The 17,164-nt window shown below is 36.6% G+C and overlaps 2 protein-coding genes across 2 annotated transcripts in view; both read right to left on the reverse strand.

Moving 5' to 3' along the window:
* Window positions 1-10,009, reverse strand: part of LOC113232269 (paramyosin-like) — a 57,907-nt gene extending 47,898 nt beyond the window's left edge. Inside the window, exons 1-6 of the mRNA XM_026466938.1 lie at window positions 9,900-10,009; window positions 8,422-9,642; window positions 7,137-7,858; window positions 5,511-5,655; window positions 4,188-4,328; window positions 2,343-2,435 (exon numbers count right to left, since the gene is read on the reverse strand). Of these exons, the coding sequence (XP_026322723.1) occupies window positions 2,343-2,435; window positions 4,188-4,328; window positions 5,511-5,655; window positions 7,137-7,858; window positions 8,422-9,642; window positions 9,900-9,944 (2,367 nt within the window). The 5' untranslated portion in view covers window positions 9,945-10,009. The remainder of the gene's footprint in view (window positions 1-2,342; window positions 2,436-4,187; window positions 4,329-5,510; window positions 5,656-7,136; window positions 7,859-8,421; window positions 9,643-9,899) is intronic.
* Window positions 10,010-14,796: 4,787 nt separating this feature from the next.
* LOC113232310 (protein phosphatase inhibitor 2-like) overlaps window positions 14,797-17,164 on the reverse strand; it is a 10,395-nt gene continuing 8,027 nt past the window's right edge. The window contains exon 2 of the mRNA XM_026466987.1: window positions 14,797-16,013. Coding sequence (XP_026322772.1) covers window positions 15,930-16,013 — 84 coding nt within the window. The 3' untranslated portion in view covers window positions 14,797-15,929. The remainder of the gene's footprint in view (window positions 16,014-17,164) is intronic.

Here is a 17,164-nt window from a genome sequence, read left to right on the forward strand (position 1 = left end):
TTTTATAATAAAGAAGTTATAAAAAAGTTTATACTTTAATGCTACGTAAGCTTCGTCCCTCAATTCATGCAATATAGATTATATTACAAAATATTAGCACATATTTCGGTTTGTATATTGTATTGTCTTTTTTCATATAAGACCGAATGACAATTTTCAAAATGACTTTTCAATATGGCGAAGGCACAAATTGAGTAAAAGAAAAGCGAACCTCGATGTAACTACAAAATAGTTGTAATAATTTCTTCAAGTAATAGTCTTTTAGACACACAAAAGAATGTTCCTAATGCTATCTAATCTGAAGGCACAATTTCAATGTTTACAACATCAACAGGCTGCCATTCGTAAGTGGCCACCAGAGGGCACGCGAGGTACTCAAAACAAGCTAAACAATCTCCGATTGCATATAAGCTGTGGTAGCCTAATCGTTTGATGAACTGCCTCTCAAGCAGAGGGTCGTGGGTTCGGATCCCGAATCGCACCTCAGGGTTTCTCGGAATTTTGCGCGAAATTTAATTTGAAATTTATCATGAGCTTTTCGGTGAATGAAAACAACATGTTGCACGTTGCACGTTGAAAAAGGTTCACAGCCCTCGGAAAACGTGTGAAGTCCAGAACCCGCATTGGGCCAGGGTGGCTGACTATGGCCAAAACACTCGTCTGAAAAGTGATCCGTGCCGAACAGTGGGATGTATAAATGGGTTGATAATGAATGGATTGCATAAAAAAATCCGTTTCGACGCATTATGCCAGAAACAAGCAGAACGTCAGCCCCTGTGTGTCAGGAGGAAGGCCTGTTACTGGCAGTGACATTTGGCATTTTGAGAATCTGGCATTTTGCGAATCTGGCATTTTGCGAATCTGACATTTAGCCCGTTTGGCATTTTGCATTTCCGGCACAATGCGTCAAAACGTAAAAATCTTATGACTCAGTAAGAGAACGATGTAATTCCTAAATTACGTTACCAATAAAGGTGAAGGAAAAGATCGTGATGAAACCTTAAGAAAACCAAAGAAAGTTCACAACCCGCAACAGACCAGCACGGCGTGACTGTACTAAACCTTGAGACTCGTACCCAGCAGTGGGACGTACAAAAGGCTATTATTGATAATAATATACACACTCGTAGCCCCGCACTAGGGGACCTCATTCGTGAGTGCCATGGACACATATCGACCGATATAAGACGCGCGGCGCAGCTCTACTGTTGTTCACTCAAAGAAATGTGTATTTGATCTAGTATAATGGTCTAATAATAGATCATTGTATTTTGTAAAGCGGTGCAGTATGTTCCGTCCTCTTTTTAATTTTTGCGTAAAGGAATATAATGTTATCTTTTGCATTGCTCGTCACGTATTCCGGTTGGGGTAATTTGAATTTGAGGCTTAGTCATTACACTGGTCTCCTGAGCAGGAAGGTTTAGGCCATAGTTCGTCGCATGGGCTCATTGCGTGTTGGAGATTTCAACACGTATTCAAAAGGAATCTTCTTCAGTGTTTCGTCGTGAAGTCTTTCTTTATCGTTACCGAGAGGGGTTGCCGCTAGACATTCACAAATCGACCCCTCACACGTAACGTATCGTATGTCGAAATTGTCAAGTTTACAGGGGAGCCTTTTAAAGTTCTGAATTCACTGAAATGAGCGTAACACTTGACCATAATTTCTCAGTTTTATTCGGCAAAGCTCGTGCTTAGACGGAGTATTATAAAATCCTAAATTTCTTAGATGATCATTCTATGTGAGTGACGAGTTTTGCCGAATAAAACTGAGAAATGCTAAAGTCACGTGTTATGCTCATTTCAGTGAATTCAAAACTTTAAAACGTTCCCCTGTAAACTTGGCAATTTCGACATACGATACTTTACGTAGGAGGGGTCGATATAGACAACCACAAATCATACCCAAAATCACGAGAGAAATAAATGTAGGCCATACAAATACTTCTCCGACCCGGGAATCGAACCCGGGTCCTCCTCGTGGCAGTCCAGCGTGGCAACCGTTTGGCCACAGAGGCAGTTAAAATATAATTTAAAAAAGTTAAAAATTAAATAAATATGTTTCTACTGCCTAAATGCCTAGCCTATAATATCAACTTTTAAAATAGTCTCGAAAGTCTCGTTTTTCGCGGGATGTTCGAGACCACTGCGAGTCTCGACTTTTTAATATGCTATACACAGCTGTGGGTAAAGTCGGGCTGTGGAGGTTGATGAGATTATAGTAGAATCAAACATACATACTATAAGCTAATTAATTATTACAACGTGCCCTCTAGTGAATGTGGTAAGTAACAAAAATCACACCACTCAGTAAACAACAATATGCAAAAAATTATTATACTGACCTTCTCGAGTTCCAAATCAATATCCTGTTGGTAAACAGATACGTTGGGCTCGGTATTCTCGGTCGTCTGTATATGCGCCTTCAGCTCGGTTATCTGCGATTTAAAAAACATATATGTATTATTGACAAGGTAACAGGGAATGTCCATGAAAATGTGTTTAAATTTCAAGGCAAGGTAAAAGTTCCCTACTCGCATTTATTTCTAACCGACTTCAAAAAAAGGAGGAGGTTCTCAATTCGACTGTATGTTTTTTTTGTATGTATGTATAACTCCGGTATTTGTGAACCGATTTTCATGATTCTTTTTTTGCTGGAAAGGGAGTATTTCCATAGTGGTCCCATTTCATTTTGAAGAAAATCATTCACCTCCGAGGGTGGCTAATCACGCATGAACATTCATTTTTATAAATAGCGCCTAAATTTTACTTAAAGAGCAATCATTTTAATGATTGGTTTTGCTATTCTCCAATTCAAGGCGTTTTTCTTTCTCAATATACTTTGAGTAGTGAGAACCGATTTTTATTATCTCCTGTGCCAAGTCCTGTATAGTGGCGAACTAGGAGATATTTCAATAAAACTTGGCAAATAGATGTAATTCCACGTACTTTTGAGGTCGGTTTTTTTAATACTCTGTACTGAGATTATATAATACCAAGTGAAGGGCTAGTTGTGGGCCTGGTGGTAAACCACACTCTGGTCCATAACAATTGCAGTGCCACTCAGAGCTTTAAATCACAAAGATCTGAGAGGCACTGCCACTGCGCCCATCACCCTGAGACATAAGTTGACAAGTCCCATGTGCCTGCCATTTCACCAGCACCCTTAACCTTCCAAACCAGAACGCAGTAATGCTCACATTACTGCTTGGCGGCAGAAATAGGTAAGGTTGCAGTACTTCCCTGGACGAACTCATTCACAGGGAGCTCTACTGCTACTAAAAAAAGTGATTGGTTTTTGATGTGCGACGTATTGAACCAACCAAGATCCAGAGCTGTAATTGTAGCCAGTATCTCTGAGTCGGTAGCCCAACTATTCAAAGAAGTCCCGAGCTTCCAAATCTGGGCCCCGCCGTTTCAACAACGACTAGTATACGAAGTCGTACATCGGCTCCAGGGCATAATACTTTGCATAAATAAATAAAATATAAGTTTAGACATCGAATTTGCTATGCATTAGATTTGCTTGGAATGTTTGCATTACGTTCAAAAAACGGTCTCGGAAAGTTTGTCATTTAAGGACCGTACGACTTGCTTCCGGCCAAGGCCTGCAAAGTAAGCATGAAAATCCATTACTGTCCTCTTCTCTACACTTTTAAATATACCTACTAATAATGAACTATGTCAACAGGCAAAAGAAAAACTCATACAGCCAACTGCCCAGTGTTCATACCTGCGATAATTAAAATTACTTACCAGTACCGCTTACTTAAAAAAAAGAAAATGGCGGTAACATTTAATTTAAAATGTTTTGGTATGTATTTGTTTTGACGTCTTTTTTGTATTTTGGTCGCGAAAATGAGTGCCAGTGAGAAGAGCGATAACGAGAACACAGAAGTTCAGTAGACTATTATAATGTGCCCGGAAAAACAAAAACATTTTCTTTTCGCAATTGTATTGTATAAATTTTATTGTTAATTAATATTTTTTTACTTTTTCTATTGTACATCTTCCTCTCTTTAGTCTTTTATTATTTCCTCGCATGGTTTGAGAAAAATTCTATAGATGCCTCGGCGGGAACGGGGATTGCTTTACTCGTATTAATACGAGGCCTCGCTGTCGCTCGTCCTTGTAACTCATACTCGTCCAGCAATCCCTTAATTCCTGGCCTCCGTAATAGTATACTATACCTTTGCCTCGAGAGTGGTGATGGCCTCAGTGTGTCGGCTTTGCAGATCGTTGACATAAGCCACATGCTCCGCTTTTAGCTCCTCTATCAGCTGTTCGTGTTTCTTGTTTGTTTGTTTCAGCGCTTGCTCCAGTTGTGTCGGCTGAAATTATTAAAAATAAAATATAAGTAACAATTCAGAGACATCGTCATAGACTAATGAAACTAGAGCAAATCGTGGTTAACAAACTAGGGTAGGCCTATACCCAGCAGTGATTTGAAGACTTGCTGTGAAAATATTCGTAATTTTTTTACTTCAATAATGTTTTTTGCCATCATTCTATTGGATGAGCTTGATTGATCGAAACTAATAATCGTTAAACAAAAATCCTTGGCAGCATAGTTACAGCATAAGACAAATAGTGTAACTCCATGCAAATGTGTGCGCACGCACACATTCCGATTACCTCGCGGTGCACTCGAGTCGCAAAGCACGGATGGCACGTACCAATCATTATTGAATTATTGAAGAGTTCGCTCGGCGTTTAAAATATTTTATTAAATTTAATTGCACTGTACTTCTCTTATACGTCAAGATTTTATAAAAAGTTTAATGCTCGAAAAATCGGAATTATTTCATATAAGCTTAAAGTATAGAAAAAAAGTAAACATTTGCTAAATTAATTTTATAAAATCCAATTCTGCAGCATTCTTAGTAATTATTTTATACCTTTACCGTTATGGCTCTATGCGTTTTTACCTTTTACAAATTTTAGTTCGAGTTGTATTATCTATAGAAGAATAGCTGGCCATGTTCATTAAAAAAAAAACACAAAAATCCCGCCATTTGAAAATTGTGTAATTGTTTCGTTGTGAAACGATATTTATTTACACAGGAAATAAATGATCATTTTATTTATTTCCTCGCAAAAAATGTGATGAAAGACGTTGTATGTAGTACGGGCGGTAAAAAATTCCAAACTCTCGACTCGAGTCATTGAAGCCCTCAGTCTTCGGCTTCGGGCTTCTAATAGCTCGTTCAATGCTCGTTTGTAATTTTTTATTTATCGCAATGTACTTACTATCTGTGTGTGAAACTTATAATCTTTTGAATTATAAATGTATCGCTATGTTACACAAACTCATATTTCGTCTTTCTTTTATTTAAGATGCTATGTTATTTAGAAAAAAACAATCATTATGATTGATGCTTTCGATCAGTATAGTACTGGTCATTGAACCTAGCTCGGAAGTCATTATTTGTAATACTAGCCCCATTTCTAATTGTTCAATTACTAACCCTTATGGATCAGTGTCCGAAACAAAAGGTTTCAATTTGTAATACCTCGTAAGTGAGCGACGGAAACTCGGCGCTGCGCGTCCTGCGGCGGCACTGGTCGCCGGCGCCGGCCGCGGCCTCAGCCTCCAGCGAGGACGCCGAGCCCAGTGGCGATGCGCATGCGCGCCCGCGCCACACCTCCTCCGAATAGCTGCATCATACGCAAGGCGCTTGTCACGTAACTATACCACTCACAATGAATATTTCAATTTGTACAATATCAACCCAACACACTCAGGCTGAATCTCGCAGTCAAGAGTAACAAAAAGTAACAGAAGAGCTTCTCGGGAAAGAGTTCGTGCAGGGAATTACTGCCACCACACCTATTTCTGCCGCCAAGTAGTAAGGGTGTTGGTTAAACCACACACACATGGGACTTGTCATTTTAAGTCTCAGGGTGACGACGGCATCGGTAGTGCACTTCAGGTTTTTGCGATTTAAATCTCGTAAGTGGCACTGCAACTGTTACAGGCGGACGTGTCGCTTACCACCAAGCGCACGGCTAGTACGGACAACGGCACATCAGACTACACATTTTTGTTCGAAAATCGCCTCCAGTGCAACGGAACAAGATACGTCAATATGTAGCTTGATTTGCTGGCGTGTACCTTCCGTCACTTAATCCCATAAATAAAAATCCATCTCAAATGTAGAATCCATATTAGATCTTTCAATATTTATTACTTGTGTGTCAAACATACTTTTATAAAGGTGTTATAAAAGTACGTTTTGTAAACCGCCTTGCTTCGTCTATAATGCGTCAAAACGTGGAATAAAGTCCAAGACGATTTAACTAAACAATATATAAAGTTTACAATTTTATCTTTTACTACTGGTTCCAATCCCTGTGGCGGCATATACCTGACTTTTTTTTTATTTAATTTTTTTAATGACTAAGTTACGTTGTGAATATCTAGTGGCTATACATCAAACAAATCACCAGAAATAGAAACGAAATAAGGGCCATTAATTATTTTATTTATGGCCATAAATTTATAAGTGATACATCACTTATAAAAATCAAATCTTGTTTGCACTGAAATATAGACAGCGCCAACAACTGACCTGTGTGTACTCCAAAAATATTCTGTATTTATTGTAATACAGAAAATATCTCTAGCATGCCATTGCATGCTGTTCCATTCGGTGGTGTGGGGGAAAACAGCAAAACATCTAAATACAAGACAAATGGAATCAAATTTCATCATTAAATATGTAATTTTGCAATTTTCGTCCATTATAGCAAAGCTCAAGTTAACTGGTCGATTTGAAGTGAAACAGTTGACGACACCCGTCAATTGTTTCGAACTCGTGCTAGCTAATCGGAGCGCAGTTGTCACAAATTAAATGACATTTCGTCTCTATTTCTGGTTATATACTACTCAATGTGGCTATATCTCTCACTAACGATGAAGCATGAACGTGGCGGATTATTGCCTAAAACTTCGCATCACAGGAGACATATGCACGTCAGTGGGACGTATGTCGGGTTGATAATGATGAAATGTACACTTAAGTTCTAAGTTCAACTTGTCACACTTACCATCGCTTCTGCCTTTAGACAGCATGAATAAAACAACTTGGATTAGTAAATTAACAATTATGCAAAAACCATCTCAACTAACAACTTACCTCCGCTCCATATCTGAACATTTCTTTTCAAAATACATCCGCAGATTCTCCATTTCTTTTTCATGTTTAATGTTCAACTCCTCTCGCAAAGCTTCAATATCAGCATTTCCAGATTTTACAGAAGTCAAGAGCTCCCGGAGCCGTCTAGTTTCTATTGTATATGCGTGTTTATCCTGCTGCACTTGTGCTTCAAGCTCCTTTATATCGGTGTCGAATTCAATCCTCATCTTACCAATTTCGGTGCATAAAACCTGTATGATGCTCTCTCTCAATTTATTCCTCAAATTCTCCTCAATATACTCATCGAATTTACTAATGATTGTTCCTATTTTATTTTCAAAACCAGTCTGAAAATCGTCTGATGATGAAGACTTTAAATCTGACCGTGAATAATTTATTGTTATTTCTTCGCAATCATTGTCTCTTTCGCCGTTCGAACTTTTTAATGATGACCCACCACTCATTACTGCAGAATAGAATTTGGTACTATCATCTTTGAGCATAGTCTCGTACTTTATAAAGTCTGAGAGTTGTCCTTTAACAGTACCATGATCAGAATGGGAGTGTTCTGCAACAATGTGTTGCAGGTTGTGTACTTCATTAGTTAAGTGGACATTTTCCACCCTCAGTTCATCCCGTTCTTTGGCTGATCGCTGCAATGAGACGGTGAGTTCTTCGATTAATTCGTCACGTTGCGTGAGCGCATCTTCCAAGTGCACAAGCTGTAAACAAAGCATAACATGAACAACATGGAAAGCGGCAAGCGAAAGTCGTATGAACGCTTGTGTTACTTACATGCGCAGCAAACATTGTTTCACTGAATAAATTTTAAAATAAGCAGAAAGAAGAAGATAACAAAGTGTTTGTTTATTTTTGTGACACTGACATACAAATGATAAGCAGAGAGTTTTTTCAAGTGGTTCATAGACAATGTTTTTGAGAATAAAAAAACTTTATGCGAGATTTTGAAAGAAGATTTTTCATCAAGCAAATGTACAACAGAAAATCACAACATAATGCTCTATTAACATTACAACACAACAAATACAAAAAATAAAACAAAATCATTCATATATGCACAAAAATATTTATAATGATCTAAAATCTAGTAAACCGAGAGGACAGCAAAATATTTTGAGACCTTTTCATAAACCAAAAAGTGCATCCTATAGAACTTAAACACATAGCACGCTAAGGGCATTAGTAACAGCATTAATATACAAAGTAAGATCACAGCGCAAAGCAGCCACATGCAGTAACACAACTTTTCAATAACAAGTAATACCTTTTCATTATACTCTTCACAAATAGTCCTATAGTCTGTGGTTAATGTACTAAAAGAAGTTGTCTCATCTGGAGCCATAGACTTAAGCTGTGTTGGTATTGATGCATTCTCGTTTTTTTCTGCTTCGTTAGCCTTTGTGTCATAATCCGCTACATATACTTCCATTTCTTCTACTAACATGTCTTGTTCAGCTTTATCACTAGACAAACTTTGTTTATCTGATGACTCCGACTGATCTGGAGAAGGCTCCTTTAAAAGAGTCAGTTCTGGAAGACGTTCTAATGATGGATTCTTAGATAGCATAACTGCGTCATCAAAAACTTCTTCCACTTTAATCCTATTGTCCCCAGCACCTACTAAAAATGGTGAAAGAAGATTTGGAAAAACTGGAATAGTTTCTACATCAGGACTAATAACATCACTTCCTTCTGGAGGTGGACCAAAGATTATTTGAGCAGCAGGGAAGGGGAATTTAGGAGCAGCTTGTCCCCTTATATCAAGCTTTATTATCTCTTCAGACCCTGAAGATTTGTCAGAATGTGAAGATTTGTCAGAATGTGAAGATTTGTCAGAATGTAAAGATTTGTCAGAATGTGAAGATTTGTCAACTGAATTGTCATCACCAATTGAAATGTTGGATTTGTGACTGGACTCCTCATTTAAAGAGTCGAGATATTGATCACTTCTAGGAGATTCTTTTGGAGCATCTTCCTCACTAAGTTGTGGTGTCGGTGCTGATTCTGTCTGTTGTTTATTGGAGTCTCCGCATTCCTTTGATAATTCCTTGGAAAAATCTGATGATAAGGCCAGGTTGACAGGACTCTCCTCACTGAGAGGGTGTACATCATCAGCAAGAATGTCCATAGGCCAGGACGCACTCTGTCTGCTAGGGTCATGTACACTGGCATTGTCGCTTAGTGGAGAGTGAGTATAGGGAATGTTCAGAGAGCTGTGTTTTAAAATTTTCTCTTGGTGGGCTTCCACATTGAGTAACTCTTGAGATTGGCTGGTTCTAGCCACATAGTCAGATTCTGTGATAGAGTTTGAAGGAATGTGTTCTGATATGGACTCGGTTTCACTGATGTTCTCGACATTCTGAGTGGACGGATTATTGCGTTCAGTGCATCGACCCGTATCAATTTGTGGTGTTTCCGCTTCGTCCGCTACAACGGTCTCTGTGACGGGAATCTGTTGGGAATGCACTACATCCGGAAGAACGTGCTAAAAATAAACAGAAATATAAATAAATCTAGTGAAAGTTTTACGCTAACGATACCTATTGTCTCAAGTTTTGAATGAAATTTCGTAATCTACGTGCAAGTTACGATCAATACGATAGTAGGTCACTGTTCCTGGCCCAGGTGAAGTGCCGCGGGTATACATTTCTATCCTATTTTCGTCATAGAGACGATTAAAAATATCTTCGTTTTGATCGCTCAACAATCGACAGATCGTGAAACTAGACTCATCAAACATACCTGAATATCAAATAGTTGTGGAGGTTGTTCGTGGGGATCATCCATAATTTAACAAATTCATAGTAATATCAATCCAATAATTCATTCAAAATTCAATAATATTCGTTGTCAAGACGACGTTTTCTTTTTCAAACAAAATACAAACGCCATTAATTTAAACGTTTCGTTTCATGATTTGTCAATCGATTGTCTCACCTGTCACGCACTTCATAAATTGTAACAATACGAATCTTGCTATTGGGTTTCCTACATTAAGAGGGTCGCTTATTTAAAATACAGAAGAAAAGTCTCAAATCCCACAACACTTTGTAGAATGTTATATGAGAAATTACGTTAAAAGAACATTTTTTTCTTAAATATTATAAATGTAAAATGGAACGAAAATGTCATTCGCTTTTAGTGTTTCATGGTCAGAGGAAATCTTAGAATGGAAAAAAAGTTAAAGGAGGAAATCCTATAGGATGGAAAAATATTAGGAAATGAATCTTCCAAAAAATAATTTATGTGAAAAAATACACCTTGGTTATATCAACATAAATAGAAAAAAAAACATTGTAAATATAATTCAACTATTTTTCTTACAAACAAAAGATCTTCTTCCCTCATAGCGCTTGGCCGTCGAGCACACAAATTAGAAAGATATAGTAGGATCGAGCACAATTAATTATATGTTCGATGGCCTTGGCTCACATTATTTGAAAGTAACAGATCACCTTCTATTCGTTTAATCACCGCCTTACTTTATTCGTTTAGGATCGTATTCCAGAACTCTACTCAATACTCAAGTCGGAACTTGAGTATTGCAGTGAGCACTGAAAATCATACTCAAGTCCTTGCCATTAGAGTCGTATTTCCAGTGCTTGAAATCATACTCAAGTCTGCTCAAATCCTTGAGCATTGAGTAGAGTTCTGGAATACGACACATAATGTACGCCATCGCCTCCTTATGAGTATAGTGTTCTGCGGCCACCGCCCACCAACCAACAATGACAAAGAGCTTTTGAGTTTTCATTGATCTTGTAACTCCTCTAGTTAAAAATTATTTATTCAACATTTTTTTTCTATAGAGCGAAAAAAATACTTTTCTTGTATTTACCAGTAGTATACACAGAGTTCGCTGTTGTTTACTGCGAGGAATTAGAAATAAAACTCGTTAAAAAGTTCATAACTTTATTTAGCTATATACACATTATGTACGATTTTAGGTCAAGCCATTGTCTGTACAGTCTACGATTGAACCACCCCAACTTTATTTCGAATAAGGCCAACGAGTAAACAAATTACACAACTTTTATATTGCTTTGCACTCTTATATACATTGTTTCTAAACTACTGCCTAAAAACATCCGCCTTGACAATTAAGGGTCAAAACATATTTTAATAACATTTGTCAACACGTCCCTTTTATTGCCCGTGGACCGCCTCTCTGGTCCACCCGGGTGGACCACGGGAAATTATTTCTTCCCTTAGGTCACGTATGTCCATCTGGGTGGACCACGGGCCATCACTACTGATTTTTTTTTTTCATTTGTCTGCTCTCCATTTGTAACGGAGAGGACGTTATCGTATAAAATGTCATTTTATTTTAATTTTACTGAAAATAGGATTTGACCCTACCCATCGATACTCGATGACCCTACCATGGTTATTCTTTGTAATAAATACAATGATCAAATCGTTTTTAAGCGCTTAATTCACGTTCATAACAAATGCATTAGAAATGAAGAATGCTTGAAAAGCTGCAACTTGCCTGCACGGATTTAAAGCGCCCATCTTCCGTGTACGACGAAATATTATTATATTATTGTGCTGGATTGCTTTGTAGCAATCATATTCGTGAACTATAAGAAAAACTGCAGACTGAAACACGGAGAAGCGACTTTAAATAATGCTATCACACTTATCGACACGGGATCGCATTAACGCGGTCAGAAAAACCTTTATGTCCATGTAAGAGCGAAAAAAAGCAATTAATATAATAAGTATGGTAACACCCTAATAACAAAATGGCGCTTACAATGTATTTATTTATGCCGCAATGGAGCGTTATTCATCCACGTAATTTACAAGCTCTGACCCTAGTTATAATTAAATGCACAATAAATCCTGTCTATACTAATTTATACAAAACCCACGAAATCGACGTTTATAAACATCTCTATATTAAAAAAAATTGGCCACTGTCGATTTAAGTTCTTTGCAGCGAACTTATTTAATTTGCTATGGAAAATTATTAACAAAGGATACGGAAATCAATTGAGAAATTAACAGAGACTGTCGCATTAATATGAAATTGAATTTATTTTGTATATATTACTCTGATAATTTGTCAAATGATTTTGAATAATAATCACGGCAAAAAATATTATGCATCGTTTAAAGTATTTTTTTTTTTAAGATATTCCTTTATACAAATAACACGAAACGATATTTCAATGTTCTCGCCAGTTCCTTTAACAATCCAATAAATCGGGTTACTACTATAAGAACTACAAAGTCAAAAAACGCTTTTATTACACTTTCCACAAGGACCCTAATATTGATCTTTCGAGCCGGATCTGAACCAACGATCTATGGAATTTAGAGGAACTGTCGAGAACAACTTATTTTAATCAATGTTCTATATAGACATCAAAAGCTCTGTATTTACAATTTACACGACAATATTTAACGTAAAGCGTTTCTATAAGTAATTCCATTTTTACAAAATTATTGAACACTTCGAATTAATTTAAGAATCGAAACTTGCATGGTGCGTAGACGAGTGAACATTTCAATCTCAACGTGAAGGAATTGAAAAGAGCACTCAACATAGGTGATAGATAGGCGATATAATGTATATGGTTCTTAAACACCCTTCTATCCACTTCCTCTTATCTCCACCCAAAAAATTATGGACGGCCCCAAGCTTATAAGATTGAAATCCAGACTAGGAAAAGAAGACTTGATTTAAATAAACTTAAGCATACTTTTAAATAAATTACACTAACGGTCAAACTGCAAACAATAGAAGGGGGACACGAATATTAAATCCAACTCAAATCCATTAAGTATCCTACGCCAATCCATAAAATATCTAACCCCAATCCATTATGTATCCAACCCCAATCCATTATGTATCCAACCCCAATCCATAATGTATCCAACCCCAATCCATTAGGTATGGCGCGGGATGCTAAGAACATCTACAACAAAGTGGGTACCGTTATGCAAACAAAACCATAATGCGAGATGGGTAAGTCATAAGTAACGATCACCTTCCTTAATGCTTGCAGTCTACGTTAATTTGTCGACTTAAAACATCACGCAACAAAGCTGTTATTACGAGCTGCGAAATTACTCATAAACCTAAATTTTAACATAGACATTTTGCAATTTATTATGGTACTTACCGAAAATATTTTGTGAAGGTTTCGTTTACTTTTCCACAAGCTTAGAAATTAAAAAGCTAATGACGTCATAATTTAAGGGAATACATTTTGCGGCCAAAGCATTTCTGTTCTAAATAAAATTGAGATTGTGTACGAAAGAGACGTGATATAAGTTTATGAGAAAATTAAATAAATTTTAATAATAATCAGAACTAACACTGACCTCTAATTCAATTTATTAACAAAATCATGACGTCATTGATTTAATATCTTGCTTAACTACAAATCCTATAATCTAATTTCTACCGCATAAAGAACACTTTGGTACAACCTTCATAAACTATTTTTGTAACCAATTAGCACTTACGTTTACAATACAGTTAGTTATAATACAGCCAAATTCAGGATCACAAAATGCCTATGGCATTACTAAGTAACAGCCTTATACCATCGTTTGGCCGCATTGGGACAAGCGTTCTATAAAATGTTAAAATTAATAAGACATAGAAAGTACCAATTCTGTCGGACACAAATTCAACCTATAAACGAATTTAAATACAGCTTTGTCATCGCCAGGAGGACAACCAAGACTTAGTGTGTAAACGTAGTACCTTCATAAAAAACTGAAAGCGCTAGTGCTGAAAATGAACTAAAGAAACAAGTTTAGTGTTGGCAGACCCTAAAAATAGCTATGAGGAGTCACGACAAGCTATCAATTCAAAATAAGATTGAAAAATATACCAGACAGAATCGCCTACTGCTGATTTATGGAAGCAAACTATATTATACATTTTTATAAGAACTATTACAAAGATTAATAGCGTTATAGCGTATAAGGCTATTAAGTACTTTATCTAAATCGGGCAATCGTTATTATATTTATTTATCATTATTAGATAAACGTCGATAATGTACCCGCTAACAAGTTATTTCAAGAGAGCATTACAGAACGATTAAACGTTGTTACTTTGGACCCAATTTAGAAAACAAACATAATTACTTACATAACAGTTACATTGTTAGCGACTTTAAAAAAAATATTTTTCTGTTATAGTTAGTGTTGGGTAATTGTCCGAAAATGTTCAAATGACGGAAATTTTTCAAATAGAAAATGTGGAAAAAGAAAAAATAAAAGGAGGAAAAAAGGAAAAATATTTTTTTTATATGGACATTATACCATAGCCTAGTCATGATAAACATCTAAGCAAAAACTCTGTCACTGTCAATTTCGGAAAGAATGCTAAATCTAGAATATGCATACAAATTTCCCTTTAATAAAACCATAACATTATTGGTATTGTGCTCAACGAATGTATCCAATTTTTTAGAATTTAACCTTGCCGGGTTTTTTACGTTACTCACGTTTGAATTTTACACATACATATCGACTCATCCGAAGAACAGAGTCCGATGTGGTTATATAGCGAAAAGAGGATAAGTACGTTACGAGAATAATTTCGTTATTCAAACTTAGACCTAAGTAAGGGTATTTTGAGAATTTATATATCTTATTTCGTTTCGAAAATATAAAATCGAACAATAGTCAATCTGACATCCACAGCGACGAAGAACGAACGAAATGTACTGTGGTCCTGAGAACAAGTAGTCTTGCACATAGATCTTTGTTCTACGGATGAGTCGATATAGCACCCTGTATAATTAGGTGATGTCATTCTAAAAGTCAAATTTTTGGGAAATCGGCAAAAAAAAGTAGGAAATGAAACTAATACACTTCTGGACATATTTAGAGGAACGATAAAAAGGATGAATATAACAAGTGGTTCATAGGAATATATAACAATGTTCGTATGAACCACTGCCACTGGCCACATACATCAGAAAGTTTAATTTGAAAAAGAATTACTTCAATTATATTTTTATTTCGATTAAACGTTCTGGTATACGAGATCCCTAGCTCATACGAACGTTGTTATCATAATTCAATTATTCGCCTTCGCCACATACGTTCCCAAAAATTACTTTTCGAATTATGCCACTTCATTATTGAGGATGCGATATCATATCTATGTACAGTCAACAACACATCAAACTATACACTTTTGTTTGAATATCTCTTCCAGAGTAACGGAATAACATCCGTCAATGTGTAGCTTAATATGCTGCCGTCTGTACGAGTATTTCTTTGCCCGTATATACGTATACTATAGCACATAGATATGAGTGTGTCGATGGCCTACATTTCCATGATATGATGCAGCACATTCATGGTGAAAGTTTCCCCCAAGCAGTATAAATGTTCCATTAATCCTGTCTAAGTTTCGCTTTGCTGATGATAATACTCTCATTATATATATAGACTTACAAGACACATTAAGTTTAAAGGACTTACATTCTGTGTGTATTACCCATTATCAAAAATTGCTTTAAAATTTTGTCAACATATTTCAATATTTACTATTAGAATTAGGGCGCATAAAAGCTATTTTAACTCTGCCACAAAAATAATATGATAAGTAACTGCGGTTACTAATCTAATACTATAGTGAATAAAAATGGTATTAAAATATTACATGCCAGAATCTTGAAAATTGCAAAGATTTTTTCTTTAATTTTTTTTTTTATTTCCGAAAGTTTGGGTAAGTCGACACGTGTCCCATTGTGGTCAGCGAGGAGCAGTCTATATAGAGAGCGACATCAGTCATTTGGACGTCTTCTTGGCATCTTCTTCGTCGTCATCTTCGTCCTCTTCTTGGGCCATCAGCTGCCTTGCCAGCTGCAGTGCCTGAAAGCGTTTACAAAAGTTTGGTCTATAATACGGGCCTTATTTACCCTCGTGTATGATGCCGTCTATTACATAACATGCACAAGCAACATGTATCATGCAATACAGTTTTTGGTATCCCTGGCCAATTTTGGACAACATTTCATTATAGCTAGAAGTGAAATTGTTTATTATCTAAACAGTCCGGAAGAATAATTCCTTAATAAACATAGTTAACGCCCAACGAAGGACGAGGTCATACACGATAGTGAATAAGGCCCCTGTAAGTAAATCTTTCTTAGGGTCGTATTCCAGAACTCTACTCAATGCTCAAGTCAGGATTTGAGCAGACTTGAGTATGATTTCAAGCACTGGAAATACGACCCTAATGGCAAGGACTTGAGTATGATTTTCAGTGCTCACTGCAATACTCAAGTCAGAATTTGAGTATGGTTTAAAGCACTCGAAATCATACTCAAGTCCCTGCCATTAGGGCCGTATTTCCAGTGCTTGTGTTGCCAGTGCAATCCTGACTTGAGCATTGAATAGAGTTCTAGAATACAACTCTTAGATTGTTTGCTTTATTGTGCCAGACAACCACACCAATTACCTGGTCTTAAATGAGGGAACTCTGGAGCACCACACATACCAGAACCAATTTTGAAAAGTTCATTTCGAACGTCTTCATCCAGAGCACAAAGGTCCATCGAGGTCGACAAGCAAAGATTTTTTTTATAACCTCGCATTAGGGAAACCCAGTATCGCAGGTGCCATAGACGCACACATAGACATCCATAAATTACACCCAAAGTTACATGAGAAATATATGTAGGCCATACAAATATTTCTCCCGGCCCGGGAATCAAAGCCTCTATGTGGCAGTCCAGTCTACGGATCTCGTGCTCTTTCAGGTTGTCTCGGTCTTATGTTGGTAATGATAAATATGCACAAATGTTTATTTGCAAAGAGCAATCCCTAGAGTTTCGTATTCATTATTCTCAAAGAAATCTGCCTTACAAATGAGTAGTAGAGTTTAATCAACGGGACGATTTGAAGCGTAATTTGCTTACCGAAATAAAGATTATCTTAATTAAATTTTTATTGAATTGATATTCAATTATTTTTTTTTTTTGTGAAATTACTCCACTAGTTTGTTATAATTATTAATACAA

Source organism: Hyposmocoma kahamanoa, unplaced genomic scaffold (assembly GCF_003589595.1).
Source record: "Hyposmocoma kahamanoa isolate Upper Pololo Valley unplaced genomic scaffold, ASM358959v1 68, whole genome shotgun sequence".
Taxonomy (NCBI): Eukaryota; Metazoa; Arthropoda; class Insecta; order Lepidoptera; family Cosmopterigidae; genus Hyposmocoma; species Hyposmocoma kahamanoa.